The sequence below is a fragment of the Peromyscus californicus genome, unplaced genomic scaffold (genome assembly GCF_007827085.1).
Source record: "Peromyscus californicus insignis strain IS unplaced genomic scaffold, ASM782708v3 Scaffold_14__1_contigs__length_90479793_seg_2, whole genome shotgun sequence".
Classification (NCBI taxonomy): domain Eukaryota; kingdom Metazoa; phylum Chordata; class Mammalia; order Rodentia; family Cricetidae; genus Peromyscus; species Peromyscus californicus.
Genome location: NW_026294436.1, coordinates 70,013,584 through 70,034,607, shown reverse-complemented (window position 1 = coordinate 70,034,607; position 21,024 = coordinate 70,013,584). Strand labels below are relative to the sequence as shown.

The following is a 21,024-nucleotide window of genomic DNA, read 5'->3' as shown; positions in this document are numbered from 1 at the left end:
CTAGTGTGTGCCAGTACACAAAGGTCTCACCTCCAGGTTTCTAGTGTGTGCCAGTACACAAAGGTCTCACCTCCAGGTTTCTAGTGTGTGCTAGTACACAAAGGTTTCACCTCCAGGTTCTAGTGTGTGCTAGTACACAAAGGTCTCACCTCCAGGTTTCTAGTGTGTGCCAGTACACAAAGGTTTCACCTCCAGGTTCTAGTGTGTGCCAGTACACAAAGGTCTCACCTCCAGGTTTCTAGTGTGTGCCAGTACACAAAGGTCTCACCTCCAGGTTTCTAGTGTGTGCTAGTACACAAAGGTTTTACCTCCAGGTTCTAGTGTGTGCTAGTACACAAAGGTTTTACCTCCAGGTTCTAGTGTGTGCCAGTACACAAAGGTCTCACCTCCAGGTTTCTAGTGTGTGCTAGTACACAAAGGTTTTACCTCCAGGTTTCTAGTGTGTGCCAGTACACAAAGGTTTCACCTCCAGGTTCTAGTGTGTGCCAGTACAAAAAGGTTTCACCTCCAGGTTCTAGTGTGTGCCAGTACACAAAGGTTTCACCTCCAGGTTCTAGTGTGTGCTAGTATACAAAGGGTGGCATTACTGTTAATAACTCAAGCCAGGGAACTCAAGGGAAAGCAAACTGAAGTCAGGGCAGGATGGGGTGAGGGTCTCCAGATACAAAGTATCTCAAACTCCTTAGGACATTCAACTGAAGCACACACATCAGACTGTATGAGTAGGTCTGGATGTATCTAGAGAGAATATGCAGAATGAGAAGGACCAAGAGCAGAGGGCAAAACCCCATAGGACATCAAAGAACATCGTGAATAAACTAGAAGAATGGAGCTAGGTAGGGGAAAGGACCTGGAACTCCCCAGTGGATCATCCCCCATAAACCACTAAAGAACCTGCACACTTACCATTCAGTAAGAACCTCATGTGGCTGTCAGCCAACAACTCCACAGCCGCTCTGAAGCCCTTTGGGGACTCACCTTGCTATCAAAAAGGGCGAGTGGCTTCACACTCTTCAGAGAGAAGCGCATGGCTGCATACAGGATGGAGCACAGGATGGAGTGATGCTCCACCAGCGGGTAGTGGATAGGCTTCTGCTCGAGCGCCAGTTCCACTATAGATATGGGGCCTTCCACGGACAGCCAGGCATCCTCAGTGTCCAGGACCGGCACCTGCATTTCATCCCTGCTGATGTCAGCCTGTGGAAGTTGAGAATGGAAGGAAGGCTGTGTCAAGAGCTGGAGAATAAAGACTGAAAACTTCAACATCCCAAACCGAAAAATCACAAAACTATCATTTGGGGGGTGGGGAGATATATATCACTTTTTAGGCTAAAGCCAAAACCTACAAATGAATATGTTAGCTAAGCCCATCATAATCATGTCATTTCTTAAGCTCAATGATTTTCAGAATATTTACTATCCACAAAGACACTCAAATGAGGGTGTGGGGAGAGAAGGTGCTGTGTGTGTGTGTGTAGTCTCACTTCATGGCCCTGGCTGGCCTTCAGTCTCAGTCCTTCTATCCCAGCCTCCCAAGAGGGGATTCCAGGCATGCCCCACTGCGCCCAGAGCATGCGCCTTTTACCTCCAGGGAAGTCTGAAGAAGCTCCAGGCAGGACCCCAGGAAGGACGTCATTGCTGTGTCACTCATCCCCACATCCTGTTCTCAAAAAGGAACATGATGAGCCTGCATCAAAACTTCTTACTACCAGAGAAACAAGAGACCACCACTTGCCTGACTTTCTACAATGAATACAATCTGATAATTGTATACATATTTAAGTTTCTGCCAGTGGGTTTGGTAGCATCCATCAATTTGATATTAGCCTTTAGTGTGTGAGCCTAGTGATCAATCTGAATATTCTGGAGTGAGGATCCAGAGAGTCTCTGGATTTTATCTCCAGCACCAAAGGGCAGAGGAGAGACATCAAATGTAGTATTCTCTGTGCACAGTGAAGGCAGATCCTTCAACTTGCTAAAGCATTTGCTAGCCAACTAACCATGGAATACGGTAAGATACACACACGAGGTTCAACAAGGAAAGTTCTAAGGAAACAACATGGGTGCTGGTTCATGGCATCTTGAAGGCACTGAACTGAATTATCTGAACAAAACTAGAATTCCCCATTTGATGACCAAATACCAGATTCACACTTTAGGCAATAAATAGTTCCCAATGGCCCCTTCTACAGGCCTGTACAAGGAGCTACTACATTTCTGTATAATCTTTTTAAAGCCAACAATCAATTCTTCACACCTTCAAAGTACAAAATTCAGAGTGTGTGCGTGCATACTTGCACACATACATACTTAACTATAGTCACACAATCACTCTGTAGAACACAACAGAAATCTTCAGTTATGGTGATTGGGGGTAATAAGGTCTAATAGATTTATGTGTCTCAACACTTCTTGGGATATTTAAGAACATGTCAAAGTTTGGAGGGAAATCGATCAGCAGCCTCGGTGTCAGTGGATCAGAATGCCAACTGAGGTCAGCGGTTATTCAGTCAGGGTAGTCTGCCTGTAGGTGAGGTCAGCTATCTCTACTGTGAGAGGCTAGTGCAGAGCAGACCCAGGCAGAGATAGCAATCCTACTCCAGTCCAGAGTCCAAAGCCCAACGACCTTAAGACTTACACACGCTAACCGCCATCTAGACGGGGAAACTGAGTGACCACAGACCACAACCATTTCCTTAATGCAGTACTACTCTGTTTTTACTGTCATCTCAACAGTGAAAACCAAAGTTCACTCACACAGAAAGATATTATATAGAGTGCAGGTTTAACACTGAGACTCACTCACCCTTCGGCATAACCTATCCTTTGGAGATTTTCCAACCTGAAACAGACAGAAAATGTTAAAATTTAAACTAAAAGGCATTCGAATGGTACAGAAAATAAAAGCAACCAGAATTACAGCTATAAATCCATGCCAGTCATTAACTATTGGCAGGCTACCAACAATAAGACCAACATTTTTCTGTGGTAGAACTAAAAAAAACATATCACAAAAAATATCACACAGAGCTCATGAATAATTCTTTTCAAAATCATATTCTTGGGCTGGAGAGATGGCTCAGCAGTTAAGAGCACTTGTTGCTCTCACAGAGCACCTGGGTTCAATTCCCAGCACCAACAGACATACTAATGTGGAAGAGGGAAAGGTCAGGAGGCCTCAACCACAGACGAAGAACTACAGGCAAGTAAGGAATGCTGAGGGTGGGAGAAATAGCTTCCCCAGGAAAGAGCACGCGCGAGCACGCACACGTTCGAGTACACACACACACACACACACACACACACACACACACACACACAAAACGCTAGACCTGGGAAGTACATTTAAGCCAGAAGGAATAAACCACACTATCAATACCAGAAACACTGTCTACCAGCTGTCCACACACCCCAGTGTAAACAATCTTTCTAATATCAAGAAACTAAGGGAATGGCTGGGTAGTGACGCACGCCTTTAATCTCAGCACTCGGGAGGCAGAGGCAGGAGTATCTCTGTGAGTTTGAGGCCAGCCTGGTCTACAGAGCAAGATCCAGGACAGGTACCAAAACTACACAGAGAAACCCTGTCTCCAAAAAAAAAGAAAGAGAGAAAGAAAGAAATGAATTAAGGGAACTAAATAAAGAAGTCAGTATGTGACAATTTAAATCACCCCACCTTATCCATCAAGTAGGTAGCAGCAGAAAACCTTTTAACCAAGAATGTATTCCACATCATCAATGCAATACCTATACAGCAAATGAAAGATGAACAGAGGGTTACAGATGCAACTTCAGCAGACTTGTAACTCTCTTCCCCAAGCTTATGAAACCACGTGGACTCTCTATTTACATATTATTTCTTACATCTTACACAGAATTTTCATTTTTAATGAAAGAATAAGTGAACAAAAGAGTACAGTCATAAACAGTAATTATAAAATTCCTATCACAAGCAGCAAGAAAAATATCATCACCACCATCATCATAACATCACAGAGCCTCCAGAAAGGCTTAGAATGTTTGTTTGCTTGCTTGGCTGTGCTGGGGCTGTGCTGGGGGTGGGACACAGGGCCCTGCACATGCTCAGCAAGGCTCTATTACTGACTAGCAGTCCTGGCTCTCAAGCTTTGGTGAAAGTATGAAATAAATGGAACACACACTGGCTGAGACAGTGATTTGGGAAAACCTCTTGGGAAATGTCTGTTAACATGATACCTACTGGTCTCCCAGCACATCTCTGAAATTCATCATAAAAGGCATGCACAAATTGTTGAGAACAGCTTAATTCTTATGTAAAAGTATTAAAATATTGAAAGTATGTCAAGATAGCCAGATGTGGTGGCTCATGCCTGTAATGCCAACCTTTGGGAGGAAGAGGCAAGAGGATCAGGAGTTCAAGGGTGGCCTGGACAACATGAGACCTTACTGCAAGAGGAAACAAACAAGCACCTATCCCCAAAGATAAAAAAGTACTTTAAAACATTAAAAAATAGCCGGGCGGTGGTGGCGCACGCCTTTAATCCCAGCACTCGGGAGGCAGAGCCAGGTGGATCTCTGTGAGTTCGAGGCCAGCCTGGACTACCAAGCGAGTCCCAGGAAAGGCGCAAAGCTACACAGAGAAACCCTGTCTCGAAAAACGAAAAAAAAAAAAACCATTAAAAATAATTAAAGAAAAAACTCAGCTAAGCAAACAAGAACAAAACCTGTGCTTTTATTTACATAGCAAAGCAGCTGGCAACACGTAGTAGTTCCCAGGAGGAAGCAGTTACAAGGGGAACTTAGCAAAGAGTAAGATGTTGGTGGAGGATGTAAGCTGAACAATTCATGTCCTGTTACAGCAGGGGCTCCCATGAGACCATGAGGCCTTAACATCTGCTACTCACCGTTTTGAACATGTGCATTAAGAATGCGCTTCAAGTGTTCTATGGACCTAACCAAAAAGCGTGCTTCCTTAGACAGGAGAGAGAGAGAAGATAAAGGTTACTTCACATCAATGAAAACCTTTTCTTTAAGCTTTACTTTTATTTCTGTGTATGTGTCTGTGGCGAGTGAACACTGTGTGTGAGAGGATACCTCCGGAGGCTAGGGGAGGGCATCAGATACCCTGAAGCCAGAGTTACAGGCACGTGTGAACATCCAGACTAGGGTGCTGAGAACTGAACTCAGGTCCTCTGAAGAAGCAACCTTAACCACAGAGCCCCATCTCCAGCTCCCACTGGAGACTTCTTACTAAATTCTGGCATAAATCTATTTAAGAATTTGGCAAAGGGGCTGGAAAGATGGTTCAGTGGTAAAGAGTACTTGTTGCTCTTGCAGAGGACCCACATGATGGCTTACAATTATCCACAACCCAAGTCACAGGGGATCCAACACCTTCTTCTAATGTCCAAGAGCACTGGGCATACAGGTAGTGCACATACATACATGCAAGCAAAACAGTCACATACACATGGAGGAGGAGGAAGAGAAGGAGGAAGAGGAAGAGGAAGAAGAAGCAGCCACTGGGTATGGCGGCACACACCTTTAAACCTAGAACTCTGGAGGCAGAGACAGGCGGATCTCTGTGAGTTTGACGCCAGCCTGGTCTACATAGTGAGTTCCAGGATAGCCAGGGCTACACAGTAAGATCCTGTCTCAAAAACAAACAAGCAAGCAAACAAAAAGAAATTGACAGAAGCAGAAGGACCACGAATTCCTGACCTCGTGGACTAGAAAGGGAATTCCAGGCTAAGCGATAGCTAAACCCTGACTCAAACAAACAAACAAAAGGAGGGGAGAAGAAAAGTAAACCAAAGAAACTCTGTGAATTAGGTACCTAACTTTTGATAAGATAACTTCAATCATCCCATTATCTAATTAATGATTAATGTCTAGACACACCCCAGATCATGCTGACAGGGAGGTTCAAACTCTCTGCAGTCTATATACCACACAATTGTTCTCTACAGGCAATACTTGAATTTCACAGGCATGAAAACTTAGTTTCCTTCTGCAAACAATCATTATGCAACAAATTTGGAACAGCTACTATGCACAAAACCTACTTAGGCCCCAGGAACACTACACTGAACAAAATGGACCCAGATCTTCGTCTTCACTGAGGGAAAAGTCTAGTGAAGGAGCTAGACAATAAATATGAAAGCGAGCATATCAGTCTGTCAGAAATAAATGGAAAGGAGAAAAGAATTAGAGTAAGGGAACAGGAAACACCAGAGGGAAGGCTTAAAAGCTATCTGTGTAATCACAAAGGTTGACATACTCAAATTTACATAATACTATGTAACATAAAATCATCCAGACGTTTGCTAAAACCTTTCAAAGCCCCCATCACTACTGTCCCATACATGTTGATATAGAAAATTCTCCAAAGAGAATTCAATTTAAAATTAAAGGTAGATGTGTGTATAGTGGTGAAGTTAGGATGGGGGGTGATGTGTTAAGTGGATGAATAGATAACATGGAAACCACATAAACAAGCCAGCCAGCCATTCTTCAAATCATCCTAATGGAGGCCAACGATTGCACTAACGGGAACACTGGGTACTATGCATGCCATCTTCTCTACGCTTCAAGATGACTACGACTGTAGAACATTCTTGTTTAGGAAGAAATGAAGACAGTGGACTCAGCGGTGTTTCCAAAGGTCAGGCCACTGTGTGCTGCAACCAGGATTAGCTGGAAGGAATGGCCACCGGGCACGAAGACAGTCGGGCCCCTCTGTGAGCCAGAACCGAAAGCTGTGCTGCTCATTCCTCCTTCCTTTAACACAGGACTGTACTGGTACAGCCCAGTCTGGAGCACAGTTCTCCCCTTACTTGAAAATGTGTGCTTTGCCCTGTCCTCAGTGAACTGGAACAAGTATAGTTTTTATTTCCTCCTGCATTTCTGTGTGAAATGGCACCAACCTAACATATGTGTAAATCTTGGTAAAGTCAGAGTAGGTCCTAATGGCAGCCTAGCGTCTCATGGCTCTAGTATGTCTATGTTTACCACTTTTCTTATATTTGACCAGAAACAGCCCTACCGTATACATGGCCAACTCCTGTCCAAGGTTAGCCTTGCAGGCTTAACTCTGATAAAGGCCATACTTTCAGGGTTACAAATTTTCTGTGGGCACTTTGGTCTGGAAGTACCCTAGGGAATGGCCCCAAGTTTGGCTTTGGATCCCAATTAAATGGCTGACCCTCAACTGGTCACCAAATCTATTATCCTACCACTCCATCCATTTAAGGAAGGCTCAATCCTTCAGGCTTGACATCAAGATGAAACACCATCTCCTTCACTCAAGCCTCCCTCATAAGTATTCTTGTAAATGATTCCTCTTGTATCCAAATTCTTTCTCTGGGGTCTTTATCTCGGGCTGCATTCTTGTATAAAAACCTCAAAGGTGAATTAACTCACATTGATACAATAAGACATCCCCCCCCCATAAAGTCTTTTTAATATGCAATGGTGTTACATATTAAAAGACTACACTAACAGAGTGATTTAAATAATACACTGTCTTTGCTAAACTTTAACCAAACCCTGGTGCCAGGATGGGGATCCTGTTCATGTTCCTCCATCCCATCTCGCTGAGTCCCCACAGTGGAATAGGAACTACAGTTAGTCTTGACTTAACCCCATGCTTCTAGTCAATGAAAAAAGGAATGCTAGAACTAGAATGAGGCTATAACTCCTAAAATCTTAACGAATTACTGATTGAGGTCTAAAAAAGAGACACTTAAGAACACAGTTGACCACTTCCGTACACACTGCTTATTACTCAGGAAAGCCACAAGTTCAAGGCCAGTAAGGGCAACTTAACAAGACCCTGTCTCCAGGAAATAAGTTTAAAAGCGCTAGGATATAGTTCAGTGTTGGAGTGCTTCCCTGGCAGATATGAGGCTATAGGTTCAATACTCAGTATTGCTACACAGGCATACAAGGCAATGTATGAAAAGCACCTAGCACAGTTACTAGTACAGTACTAGGTCAAAGCAAATGTTTTGAGAGCTCCAGGACCAGCCTGGCCTGGGTACATGTGTGCAGACACAATCATCAGATGGAGATGGACGTACCTCCGGGTCTTTATTCCACTGAACAACATACTCCCAGCAGCAGTGTGCATGCAGCACGTCCAGCTCAAGGCTACAAGGGAACTGTTCATAGGCTAAACACAGCAAGTCTGAAAGACACGAGAGGGAAACAGCATCCTTTCAGTAACAAGAACGCAGCTACATCACTCCGCCTCAGATCACTCAATGCTCATTATTTGGGTGTCACCTGGTATGGCTCCTAGGTCTATCTGCACCTCTGGCATCTCAAGGAAACTTCGGGCAATACCTTCTTTGGGTTCATCTGGGTTTTCTGCATCTCTTTCTTGGTTGGCACATTTCAACAATTCAGGGCTGAGGTCCTGTTTAAATATCCACTTGGCTACACTGTCTGCAACACCACCTACAGGTTTGAGACAAGAAAGAAAGTAAAATCTGGTAAAATTTGAGTAGCAATGTACTAACCAAAAACAGGGTATGCTGGATGTTCCCTCAGGAACAGATATGCACACCACATTCACTTCTGAATCTGAATGGAAGGTGATGCCAAAAAGGCATGGGATTTACAGCAGTGTTAACACCTACCATTCACCTTGGGAGGGCAAGCAAGACAGCTGCTATCTGGGGGCACACTTCTACATTGAGAAAAATCTCAAATAAACATAAATGGACATGTGTCAATACTGTATGTCATACACTTGCAGGTCCATAAATTCAAAATACACTACACAGACACAGATGGAGAGAAATTACTTTCTTAAAGGATTTTTTTTTTTTGGTTTGAGAGTCTTATGTCAGGCTGGCTTCAAACCAACTACATAGCTGAGGATGGATGACCTTGACCTTCTGATGCTACTCCCTCCACCTCTAAAGTGATGGAACAAGTATGTGCAACCATCCCTAGTTTATGATGTGCTGGGGATTAAGCCCAGGACTATGCATGCCAGACAATCACTCTATCAATGAAACTAATGCCTACTCCTCACGTTACTTTTTAAAATTTAAAACAAATGCATATGTGTTTGTATAGGTGTGGACACACACATATGTACATGTGACATCAGAAGGGGACGGCGGTGTCCTGCTCTGTTACTCTGCCTTGTTGACTTGAGACAGGGTCTCTCACTGAACCTGGATCCAGGATGGCAGCAAACTCCAGTTTGTCTCCCTCTCCCATAGCACTGTGGTTAAAGTGTACACAGCTACACTTGGCTGTTTACATGAGTTCTGAAGACTCGAACTCAAAGATTCATGGTTGGCAGAGGCACTCTTCCGCATGGAGTCACTGCCCCAGTGACTCTACCCAGTGACACTACCTACCCACCCCATATTACATCTAATATACAACTAACTTTGCTATGTGAAATATCTATGGGCAAAATTTAGTCATAATTTACATGTTTTACTCATCAAGAGGGTACTGTAGTAGAATATTATTTTAAGGTGTGTTACTTTTGTTTATGTTGCATTTGTTTTAGCTCTGTGAAGCTGTGTTACTGTGCCTGTCTAAAATACCTGATGGGCTAATAAAGAGCTGAACAGCCAATAGCAAGGCAGAAAAGAGAGATAGGTGGGGCTGCAGGAGAGAAGATACAGAGGGAGAACTCTGGAAAGGGAGATGGAGAAGAAGCCAGAGAAGGGGAAAACATCAGGGGCTAGCCACTCAGCTACACAGCAAGCCAAGGAGTAAGAGTAAGACTTATGGAAATAAGAGAACAGGAAAAGCCCAGAGGCAAAAGGTAGATGGCATAATTTAAAGTTAAGAAAAGCTGGCTAGAAACTAAGCCAAGCTAAGGCCGGGCATTCATAAGTAATAAGCCTCCATGTGTGATTTATTTGGGAGCTGGTGGTGGGCCCCCCAAAAAGAGCAAGAAACAAACAACAACAAATTGGCGTACCAACTTGGGGCTCATATATCCATCTAGAGCCTGAGAAAGTTGAATAACAACAAAAAAGGGATACGGCTCCTTTAAGAGTTTGGGCCGGACCGTTTCTACCAGTCAGTGAGCCCTTGAGCAGCTAGTATGTTAAAAAGGAACAAAAAACTAAGTAAAAACGCCTGCCACAGTGCAAGCATCAGCACTCTAGAGCTCTAGGAAGGGTGAATGCATTTCCTGGTCAGTCAAACCTCCAAACAGGCCAAGAGTTTCATGCTTAAATTTCCCGGACCAAGAGCTGCTCATGCGGAGAATCCAGGTATACCTTATAAGCTTAAAAGTTTGCTCATACAGTCAAAAAAGGCTAAAAGATACACAGTAAAAGAGATCTAGACAGAAAAACGTCTAAACAGGTTCCAGTGTGTTTTATAATGTATATATAGGCTTAAGAAAGAAAGAAAAACCTGGGTGGTGGTGGCACACGCCTTTAATCCCAGCACTAAGGAGGCAGAGCCAGGCGGTTCGAGGCCAGCCTGGTCTACAGCGTGAGATCCAGGACAGGCACCAAAACTACACAGAAACTGTCTCGAAAAACCAAACAAACAAACAAAAAAAAAAAAAAAAAGAAAGGAAAAGGGCATGGACAGTAAAAGAGAAACAGTTTAAAAATAATAAAGTCTTTGAAGAAAGAAGTACAGTAATAAAAAATAAGCCACGTAGAAATGGGAAATACACAGAGATTTTGGATTCTGTATGTTGGGTTGATTTTAAATTTTTTAAATGGTCATAAGCAAACAACAGCTGCTAAGAGACATAGGATTAAAAGGACTGTTGAAATAAATCAGCCTTTATACCTCAGGAATGCCTTAACTTTTGAAAAGTCAAAAAATGTATTTGTCAAATAGAAATAAAAAATGCTTTGGAGTTCCCACAGGAGATGAGAGGCTGTGGATTCCTTCAGGGTTAATATGGATCAGGTTTGATCAGGCGAGACCTCCTGAGAATTGACAGGTGATATCTATCAGCAAAAGTCACTGCTGGTCTTCCCAGGGCTTGGCCATTATCTCAAAATTTTCTCTCTAGGACCCTGAAGATACTTCATCCACAGACAGTAGGAAGAAGTATGGAGAAAACTATACCCATATTCCCAAGAATTGGGAGCTAGGGGTGGTTTCTGGTTAATTGGTGGGTTATAAATGTCATGCATCGGAAGAGGACACTGCTGAATGCTCTCACTTACAAGTGGAAACTCCAGTTGCTCTCACAGGAGTAAAGGATGGAAGACTATGAGCAGAGGCTGGGGAGAGTGCAGGGCAGTGAGGAGGAGGAATGAGGGCAGTAGGAGGTACTAGGTACTAGGTACTAGGGTGCGTCTGGAGAGGGGGAATACACTGCTGGTCTACAGCACAGCAGGGACTCTAAAGTTGACAACTAATTCAATATTCAAAACAGACATCGGAGAGGACTTGGAGTGCTCTGACACAAAACAATGACAAACAGCCACATAAAGGATCTGACGCATAAATGTATTAAAATGTCACACTATGTCTCATAAATACATATGACTACTGTGCAGCAATGAAACATAAAATATATACTTACGGAAAATTGAGAAACACAGAAAGGGGACGAAAGAGAGGAAGGGATGAAGTTATTAGTTCTAAGGAGATCAGGAGGAGAGAAAGCTGGCTGGGAATGGCCTCTTGGAGGGATACTTGGATGGACTTTTGAACACGAGCAAGACTTAAGAGTCTGTGAGTGGGTGAGGTGGGACCAGGGAGAAGAATGGACTCAGATCCAGGATGGGAGTCTCGTAAACATCTCATTCAATGAAAACTAGTCTAAAATTAATTTGAAAACACTCACACCTATATTCATGGCACTTGGCTAGGGAAGGAGGACTGTGAGTTCAAAGCAAGCCCTGGCTGCATTGTCATAGCCTGTCTGAAGAAAACAAAACAAGTAAATACATACTCAAAATGACGCATGTGCATCAGCTCACCTTTTCCTCCTTCTAACAGTTTTTTAACAGAAAGTCTTGGAAGTGGCTCTGTCTGTGGAGATGACACTTTGGCACTTGGAGGACTGGCCTTGCTGTGAAGCAGAGTCTGGAGTATGAGGCAGTCCTCCAGCTGTTTGAGCAGGAGCTTCCAGTACTCGGTGTCAAGAGAAAGGGCTTCCCAGGAGTCTGTGAGGGCTTCTGCATCAGCACCCAAAACCGTCTGGGAAAACTAAGAGAAAATATCTTGCTCGTACTCTGGGCAATATGTTTGTTTTTGATGTGCTGGGGATTGACTCCACGGCCTTACACACGCTGGGCAACCGCTCTAACACTGAGCCACACCCCAGTCGTCTGGCAAAGACTCTAAATAACATCAACTTAAATGAAAGCAACAGAGACGTCATTTTACAGATTTACTACTTGACTGGATGAGACTGGAGACTCGGGACATTTAGAAGAGGTCCTGGGGTAATAAGTCGGGCTCAGCCAGTGTGCATCTTAGAGTCTTCTGGCCTTGGGCAAGGGCTGCTCTGCTCAGGACACTGACAGAATATACCAGCCAACTCTATCACTGTAAACACCTCAATCTGGTAACGTCACAGTTAGCCCTTAACTTCCAGGGCTGACAACATTTGGAGTAAACCGCTATAGACCCACTCAGGTTTTAATCTAACATTCCACTAGGAAAAACCACTTGACCTGCCATGAAATGTAAGAGATGCAAATCTTCTCTTCTTAATGTAAATGAACCCTCAGGAGAGGGGAAACCCTCACAGCAAATGCTTGGTGACTCAGTGCCGGGTGTGTAAGAGGAAGAGGATGGAGACAATCATGGGCCTGCAGAACCCGAATAAACCCAAGAAGTGGTCCAGTGTGGCCCTGACCCCTTAGTGAGGAAAGCATCACTATCCATTACCAGCTACTTAAGTTCTTCACACATCCCCCAGTCTAGACGATCCAGAGCACTGCAAGCTATCTACCCAAGAATGGAAATCACCCACCGGCCAACTAGCTCGGCACAGAGGGCAGCTGCACAGCTACCCACTCACTTTCTTATCTGTAGCACTGTTGGACATCTGTGCAGCAACAGAATGCCCAACATGTGCAGACAGCAGGGCAGCGCCATTGTTCTCTGACTGAATACAGGCCATACGCATCTGCTGCCACCAAGGGGACACAGACTGAGAATCCCACGTCTCATCAATGGCCACTGCAGAGACAAGAAGAAAAGCAAAAGGTAAAATCTTACCTGCCAATTTGGGTGTTTTGTATATGGGTCTCACTCTTTATGTTTAAACTAAATCCCTCAAAGATGTACCCGCGTATTTCTAAATGCACTAGAAAATTAATATTGTGTGTCAGCTAGGTTTTTATCAACTTGACACAAGCTAGAGTCATCTGAGAGAAAGGAACCTCAAATAAGAAAATGCCTCCATAAGCTCAGCCTGTAGGCAAGTCTGTGTAGCATTTTCTTGATTGGTGGCTGATGTGAGAGGGCCCAGCACACTGTGGGTGGTGCCACCCCTAGGTAGGTGGTCCTGGGGTGTGTAAGAAAGCAGGCTGAGCACAGAGAGCAAGCCGGTAAGCTCCACTCCTCCAGTCTCTGCTCCAGTTTCTGCCTCCAGGAACTGAGGTTCACTGACCTCCTCAGTGACAGACCGTTACCTGGAAGTAGAAGAAGAAATAAACCCTTTCCTCCTCAGTTGCTTTTGGTCATGGTCTTTACCACAGCAACAAAAACCCTAAGCCATTGCAACTGATTTCTTTCACAACATTTATCTTCCATTTCTTTATATTGTTAGTCAAGATGTTTCTTGAATCAATACCAAACTCTTTATTTTTTTTTTCCCTTGCGGGGGAGGAGGTTGTTGTTGCTGTTGTTTTGAGATGGGGTTTCTTTATGTAACAGCTTTGGCTGTCCTGGAACTCACTATAGACCAGGCTGGCCAGATCTGCCTGCCTCTGCCTCCTGGGTGCCGGGATTAACGGTGCGCCACCACTGCCAGGCCCCAAACTCTTATTTGAAATATTTTCATCATTACTAAAAAGGAATAATGGGGAGATATATACTTTTAAAAAAATTTTATTATTTACTTTATATGTATGGGTTTTTCATCTGCATGCATATCTGTATATCACATGTATGTCTGGTGCCCACAGAGGCCACAAGAAGGTAATGTATCCCCTGGAACTGGAGTTACAGGCAGTTGTGAGTCACTGTGTGGGTGCTGGGAATGGAACCTGGCTCCTCTAGAAGAGCAACAAGTGCTCTTAAACACCGAGACACTTCTACCAAAAAAGGCAAAGTATTATTTCTACCAAAGACCATTTTCCAATAACATTACATCTTCTAACGGCAGAATTTCACAGTCCTATATTAAAGCGTATCACTAATGCACAGGAAGCTTTCGACCAGTGCATGAAGACTTCTCCAGCAACAGGGTCACAGAGCCAAGGACGCAAACCAGGGCCTGATGTGTACAAAGGTTCCTCCTAGCTTCATGCCCCACTGAAACGTTTTCTACACTGTGGTCTCCTTTTGTTGAAAGAAACTCCTCCTGTCTTTGTGCGGTATTTGAAACACTACATTTTATTTCAGAGCAACGAAGTGGAAACCCTAAGCACTGGCCCACAAGATGTTCCATCTCCTACCTTTCATTTTGCTCAACAGAGACAGCATGGTATGAAGACAGCAGACAGACTGTGGTTTGTCCAAAATATCTTTTTCTTTCGAAAGCCAAACACTTAGGAGCAGAGACTAAAATAAAATTAAAATATTTTTCAGCCTAAATAATATTTAACAAAGAGGCGATTTCACAGTTTCCTACAGTGTGCATGTGTACACGATGATGCAGCTGTCTAGCTGGGTGCTCGCTGGATCATGTAATGTGGGGATCACTGCCTCCCTAAGAGATTCTCAACACCTGCTGGGTATCTGACCCCCACCTCTTCTACCCCCTCTTAGGTCACACACACTGTCTTCCGATCTAAGCCACAGTTAAGGAGACACTGCCAGGAAAAACACCCCTGGGACCTTCGCCTGTGGAATACAGTGCCCGTTGCTCTCCTGAAAGGAGACGCAGGGAGGAGGGGCTGTGCGGCTCTCGCTTTGGCCAAAGGTATGGGGACATGGTGGTGGAGAAAGCACACACCACCATGTTCCCATTCCAGAATCCCTAACAAGTTAGGGAACACACGCAGAAAACAAAACAATTTTGGCAAACATGAATGAAAGCCTTTTAAGAGTTAAGTCTACAACAGCTTTCAGATTTGTGAAGCTTGTTAAAATTTTCATCATTCTGAGATGATGAAAATTTGAAGAGCACAGTGTCACATCTGTAAGTGTGGGTTTCTTTCTTTCTTTCTTTTTTTTGTTTGTTTTGTTTTGTTTTTCGAGACAGGGTTTCTCTGTGTAGTTTTGGTGCCTTTTCTGGAACTCACTCTGTAGCCCAGGCTGGCCTCGAACTCACAGAGATCTGCCTGCCTCTGCCTCCCGAGTGCTGGGATCAAAGGTGTGTGCCACCACCGCCCGGCTAAGTGCTGGTTTCTATGCAGCACTTTGGTTGCTTATAGAGCTGCAGTAGCTCTACGTGGGAAGAGCTCTAACAGCTGTTGGCTGAAATGTGTTAACTCACATTACTTTCAAACAGGGAGGGTAAGGAGCGGAAGGTGGTGTATGAAGGGGGTGAGTCTACACAGGTGACTCCGGACTAGGAACCACATAAAGTGGCTGGCGTTATATTTCCTCATTGATTTTAACAATAACCCCTGTGGCAGGGACAGCCACCCACATTTCAGAAACAGTGAACAGAGTCCCTAACTTCCAGCACCATGCACATAAGGAGTTAGAACTTTAGTCTAAAACTAACTCAGATATTCTCTTTCTTTAAAAAGGTTTGAGTACATATATACATAAATACGCACATAAATCTGAACGTGTATATAACTTTTACATATATGAAATCACTCACATGCTTTCTCTCTTTAATGTGAAATCTTATTTCTCCCCCCTTTCCTTTCATGTTTCTTCCATGCCAGCCCCATTCTAGTTTAGCCTATACAAGAACTTTAAAAAAACAACTCTGCCCTTAATTTCCTCATGTCCATAAAATAGTGACAAATACGAATGGTTACATAAACCATATGTTCTTCTGATACTGGCTTATAAGATGGGAGGACAGACAGCCACTGACTGACAGAAGTAAGATCATATTCTAGCATGTTATTTCTAACATTGGTGACCCAGCACGCTGCTGAGTCCAGAAAACTGACTGTCTTACACTGATCATCAAGGGTCTCCCCTCTGCTTTAGACGACCCCCAGCTTCACACGACCTGCTGTTCATAACCAACAGGTGGTTCTCAGTGGTAACGAAACACCCACCTTCAGCATTGCCTCAGCCTGTGTGCACGTGCTGTGCGGCAGCGAAGGAAGAACTTTCTACCTTCGGCTCACGCTCCGCTGCTATAGACTTACCTACTGGTTACGTTATAAGGCGTGTGAGCGGTTCAACTACAAGTACATTCTGTCTACAACTGAACAGTAGTGCCTGGCTGTCACCTACATGTGAGGAAGAAGCAGGCAGTCCTGAGTTTCAGACCCGTCTATACTCCACTGCAAGACTCTCTCACTCCATCCTGCCCCCACAAAGAAGTAAACAAAATGCCACCAGGTTTTTAAATATATGTAAGAGGTTTAAAGTCTCTCAAATCTTGGTCATCACTACAGTAAGAGAACAAATTTTCAGAACAAGAACATTGTGCTTTTTCACAAAGGTTACACAGATACCCCAATTTGGATCTTTTTAAAATTGGCTTTTTCCCACTTTGTATATTTTCCTTAAGGGAAAGTTACAATGTGTTTCTCTATGGTTCCTCGGTCCTTTTTTTTTTTTTTTTTTTTTTTGCAAATATACAATAAAGATATGTGAAGTTTGCTCAATACTTCACTAACTAAAACCCATTTGCTTACTGATATTCATGCATAAGTTTAACTGTCCTACCTCCTGAGGTACACACTTTCACAGACTAGTAGAAAGAACCCATCTTTAAAGGACCTTTAGATGAATGTTCAATGGAAGCACACACGAACATAGTCAGTAAGCTGACGGAGGTAGGCTGTCCAAATGCTGGCCAAAACCTGAGATGTGTGCTGTGTGCACCTGCGCATGAGCAGGAGGCAGTAAGGAGGGAGCTGAGGGTGATGGGTAACTTCCTTGCTCTTTGTATTTCAGTTTTCTCATTGGATGATTCTTCTGTTTCACATGTGTGTAAAAACTGCACCCTCGAATATTTGAAACTTGAAAATGTTGACATCAATTTTATTCACATTTTAGAGAAGTTTGTTTTTAAGAACTTTTTCTTTCTAATGTAACAACTGATGATCAAAATCTACTGTAAAGGCATTCACCTGTTAGAGTTTATATTTATTTGAGGCCAAAAATTTATAAGATAAAATAACACAATCTTAATATGGTAATTACAATTTTCTTTGATCATTTCAGGTTTTTTTATGTGTGTTCTTGATATGCTAAGGATAATGATTTGAAAGTTAACACTTCTATGTAACTTTTGCAAAGGATTCAATAACAAAACCTTACCAGTAACTGCTGAGGGCTAAATCCCGCAGACTCCAGAGTATGACACATATCCTCAGTAGAGCTTTCTCCATGCAAACACTTCCAAAAAAAGAAACTGCCTAGCGAAACAAACAAACAAACATGTTACTGAGGAGGAATGCTCAGATTAACAATCTTGCTTAACTGCAAAGTGGAATCCCAGAGGAGGAGGACAGTATGAAAGAAAATAATTTGTTGTTGCTGTTGCTGATTTGTTTGTGAGGGTTTCTCTATGTAGCTCTAGCTGTCCTGGAACTCACTATGTAGACCAGGCCAGCCTCAAACTCACAGAGACCCATCTAACTCTGCCTCTCGAGGGCTGAGATTAAAGGTCTCCACACCCGAAAGAAAAGAACTTAATGTCTGAATTTGATTTAGGAGAACAGAAGGGAAATCATCATGTCTTAAAACTGACCCTTGTGTGTGTGTTGTATGTGTATGTGCATGGGTGGAGGCCAGAGGTCAATGTCGGAGGTCTTCCTCAAATGTTCCCACTTTATGTTTTGAAACAGATCACTCACTGAACCTGGAGTTCATCAGTTAGGCAACACTAGGTGACCAGAGAGCCCTGGGGATCCTCTTATCTATGTCTCCCCAGTGCTAGATTACAGGCAGATGCACCATGCCTGGCCTTTTGCACAGGTGCTGTGACTTCAAACTATGGTCCACATGTCTGCGTGGCAATCACTTCACTGAATGAGTCATCCCTTCAGCCCCAACCCTTCCACAGTGTTAAGGCTTATTAAACGTGTGTGACACAGTGTGTGGACACCCAGAATACATCACTGACCAAAAAATATGTATGCTGAATTCTTTGGTTGTTGAATTTCAAACAAAAGCAGATCCTGAGTTGCTGTATACTTGCAAGAGGACTTCTATAGAAGAGGGAGGGAGTATGGAGCAGATTCCAGGATGTTACCTACCGAGAGCCACATACTCCTCTTCACTTATCTTCTTTATGCTGAGCGCATCCTTCTCATACTCTAGATATTCAAGGAAGATCTTGACAGGCAGCACTCCATCTGTATCCTCAGAAAACCGGACAGTGGTCTTGGTGTTTTCTTGCTTGTACTTCTCTAACAAGGCCCGGAGCTTCACGAGTTCCTTATCATCCAGCCTTAGCAACACAGCCAAGTCCTTCAAGAGTAAGAGTAGGCCTTGTCTCTATGAATTGTCACAAACTCTAGCCCCTTATTGGAGCTGAGATTCAAGGCTGTTGAGCAACGGTAGCTTTAAAAATTAGTATGAAATATAACAGAGGTATTGTACTATTTAAAATATTAGTTTTGAATGATATTTCATGAATATGATGTTATATAAGTAAACTAACCTTGAAAAACTATTTACTACTAACAGTGCCATTTTAGGAAGTTTCTTTAGAGTACTATATACTCTTCTAAAAGTTAGGACCCTAATAAATATGTATTACATAATAGAAAGTAATCATACAGTATGTAAGTGTAACTTTGATTCCAAGAAAACTAAATGACATGTGGCTGCATTCTTCTGTGCAACATGAATAGTACACCATAACCACAGCCCGCACTGCATCTGCTCGTAGGTCCTCTGTGCAACATGAATAGTACACTATAACCACAGCCCGCACTGCTTCTGCTCGTAGGTCCTCTGTGCGACCAGGGATACAAAGATGTCAAGCCTCAGCTAGAAACTGCCAGTCTTTCAAGCCATTTCACATAGAATATATGAAGACACACTGCCTGATGTTACCTTTTTTTTTTTTTGAAAACCCTGTAAATCTGTCATAGCAAGAAAAGCCTTTTGCTCAGTGCTACACAATTAAAACCACAATCGTACACATTCAATTTTGTTTCGTTTTTGTCTTTTTGAGGTGGTGTATAATTATGCTGCCTTTATTTCTGGACTTGCAATCCTCTCTCAGCCTTCCAAGTAGCTGAGGCTCCAGGAGAGTAACACCATGCCTGGCTATTCATTTTCACCAGGTACATGTAAGAGCATTTGCTCTTGATGAGAAGAACCTAAAACTACACAGGCAGTTCTTCCTGTAAACCTCCATCAACTCACACGTTCCTGATGTTTACAATTACTGAAGTAGATAGCCTGATCCTAAAGAACTCATTTCATGTTTATTGGTAATGAGAGAATACCACCATGAATGTACCACTAAAATGTTAAAGTCTAAAATCCCAAAGACCAGAAGATATGAGAATGTATTCTTTCATTTTTCAGTTTAAAATTATTTATATGGTTGTATATGTAACCTTAACTTTGAATAAGACAGGCTAATTTTTAAACAAGTATTACTGGTAACTTGACAAATCACTAAAATCATTTTAATAAACCTGCTTTGAATAAGCAGAAGACATGGGGCTTCCGGGCTGGGCAACCCACTCTAGGGAGCAGTTATCTGAAAGGAAGGAAGACATTCTACCTCTAGTTTCCACTCAGGGAAACTCTGAATGCATTTCTTAGAGCAGCTGCTGCACTACACAACAGACTGAAAAGGACTGTTGTAACTACCTGATGTTTTACACAAGTGAGACAACATTTAGTACAGTTGTCTGTAACACTTGGATTTGAGAGAGACGATTTTAGAATTGTATTTCAGTGTATAATTCACAAAGGAGCAAGCAGCATTAATTTACTAACAATGCAGAAAAACCGACCTCTTGTTTGGTAGAATCTTTCTATTTTTTTTTTTTTTTTGGTTTTGAGACAGGGTTTCTCTGTGTAGCCTTGGTTGTCCTGGAACTCAAAGATCTACCTGTCTCTGCCTCCCAAGTGCTGGGATTAAAGGTATGCACTGTCCAGCTTGGCAGATCCTTTTTATAGTTTCTTTTGAACTTGGCCAGTGAGACAGCCCAGCAAGTGAAAGTGCTTGCTACGTAAGTCTGATGGTCTGCGTTCAGTCTCTGGAACGTGGCGGGTGGAGAAACAACTCCAGACGGCTGTCCTCTGACCACCGCATACGCTAAGGCAGGGCTACACCACACTCATAGGCATACAAACAGTAATAATAACATGAAAGGTAAAGAAAAGAAATGATAGTTTTGTCACATCAGAAAACTGAAAGTGTTTTTATTGTAAAGGTTTTCAAAATATATTTTAAAAAGTCACCTGTGGTGGTTTGAATGAGAATGGCCACCATAGGCTCATATATTTGAATTCTTAGTTTTCAATTGGTGGACTGTTGGGGAGGATTAGGAGGTGTAGCCTTGTTGAAGCAGGTGTGTCACTAGAGGTGGGCTTTGCCTGGCCTAGTCTCCCTCTCTGTCTGTGGATCAGGATGTAAGCTCTCAGCCTCATGCCAGCCTGCCTGTATGCTGTCCGTCATGGTAAAGATGGACTAACCCTCTGAAACTGTAAACAAGCCCCTAATTAAATACTTTCTTTTATAAGAGCTGTTTTGGTCATGGTGTCTCTTCACAGCAATCGGACAGTGACTAAGAAAATTTAAGTGACCTTAAAAAATGTGTCAAGAAAAATCTAAGGAGTCTAGAACAGTAAAGATGA

General features: G+C 43.0%; 1 protein-coding gene across 5 annotated transcripts in view; it reads right to left on the bottom strand.

Annotated features, from left to right (window-relative positions):
- Rab3gap2 (RAB3 GTPase activating non-catalytic protein subunit 2) overlaps positions 1-21,024 on the bottom strand; it is an 84,860-nt gene that overhangs the window by 8,279 nt on the left and 55,557 nt on the right. For 3 of the 5 annotated variants that reach the window (XM_052737930.1, XM_052737932.1, XM_052737934.1), the window contains 12 exons: positions 18,456-18,669; positions 17,515-17,612; positions 14,568-14,673; positions 12,965-13,125; positions 11,916-12,144; positions 8,266-8,439; positions 8,061-8,167; positions 4,884-4,950; positions 3,677-3,747; positions 2,807-2,842; positions 1,586-1,660; positions 979-1,197 (listed from right to left, as the gene is read on the bottom strand). In XM_052737930.1, the coding sequence (XP_052593890.1) occupies positions 979-1,197; positions 1,586-1,660; positions 2,807-2,842; positions 3,677-3,747; positions 4,884-4,950; positions 8,061-8,167; positions 8,266-8,439; positions 11,916-12,144; positions 12,965-13,125; positions 14,568-14,673; positions 17,515-17,612; positions 18,456-18,669 (1,557 nt within the window). The remainder of the gene's footprint in view (positions 1-978; positions 1,198-1,585; positions 1,661-2,806; positions 2,843-3,676; positions 3,748-4,883; positions 4,951-8,060; positions 8,168-8,265; positions 8,440-11,915; positions 12,145-12,964; positions 13,126-14,567; positions 14,674-17,514; positions 17,613-18,455; positions 18,670-21,024) is intronic. The other 2 variants (XM_052737931.1, XM_052737933.1) reach the window with 1 other exon arrangement.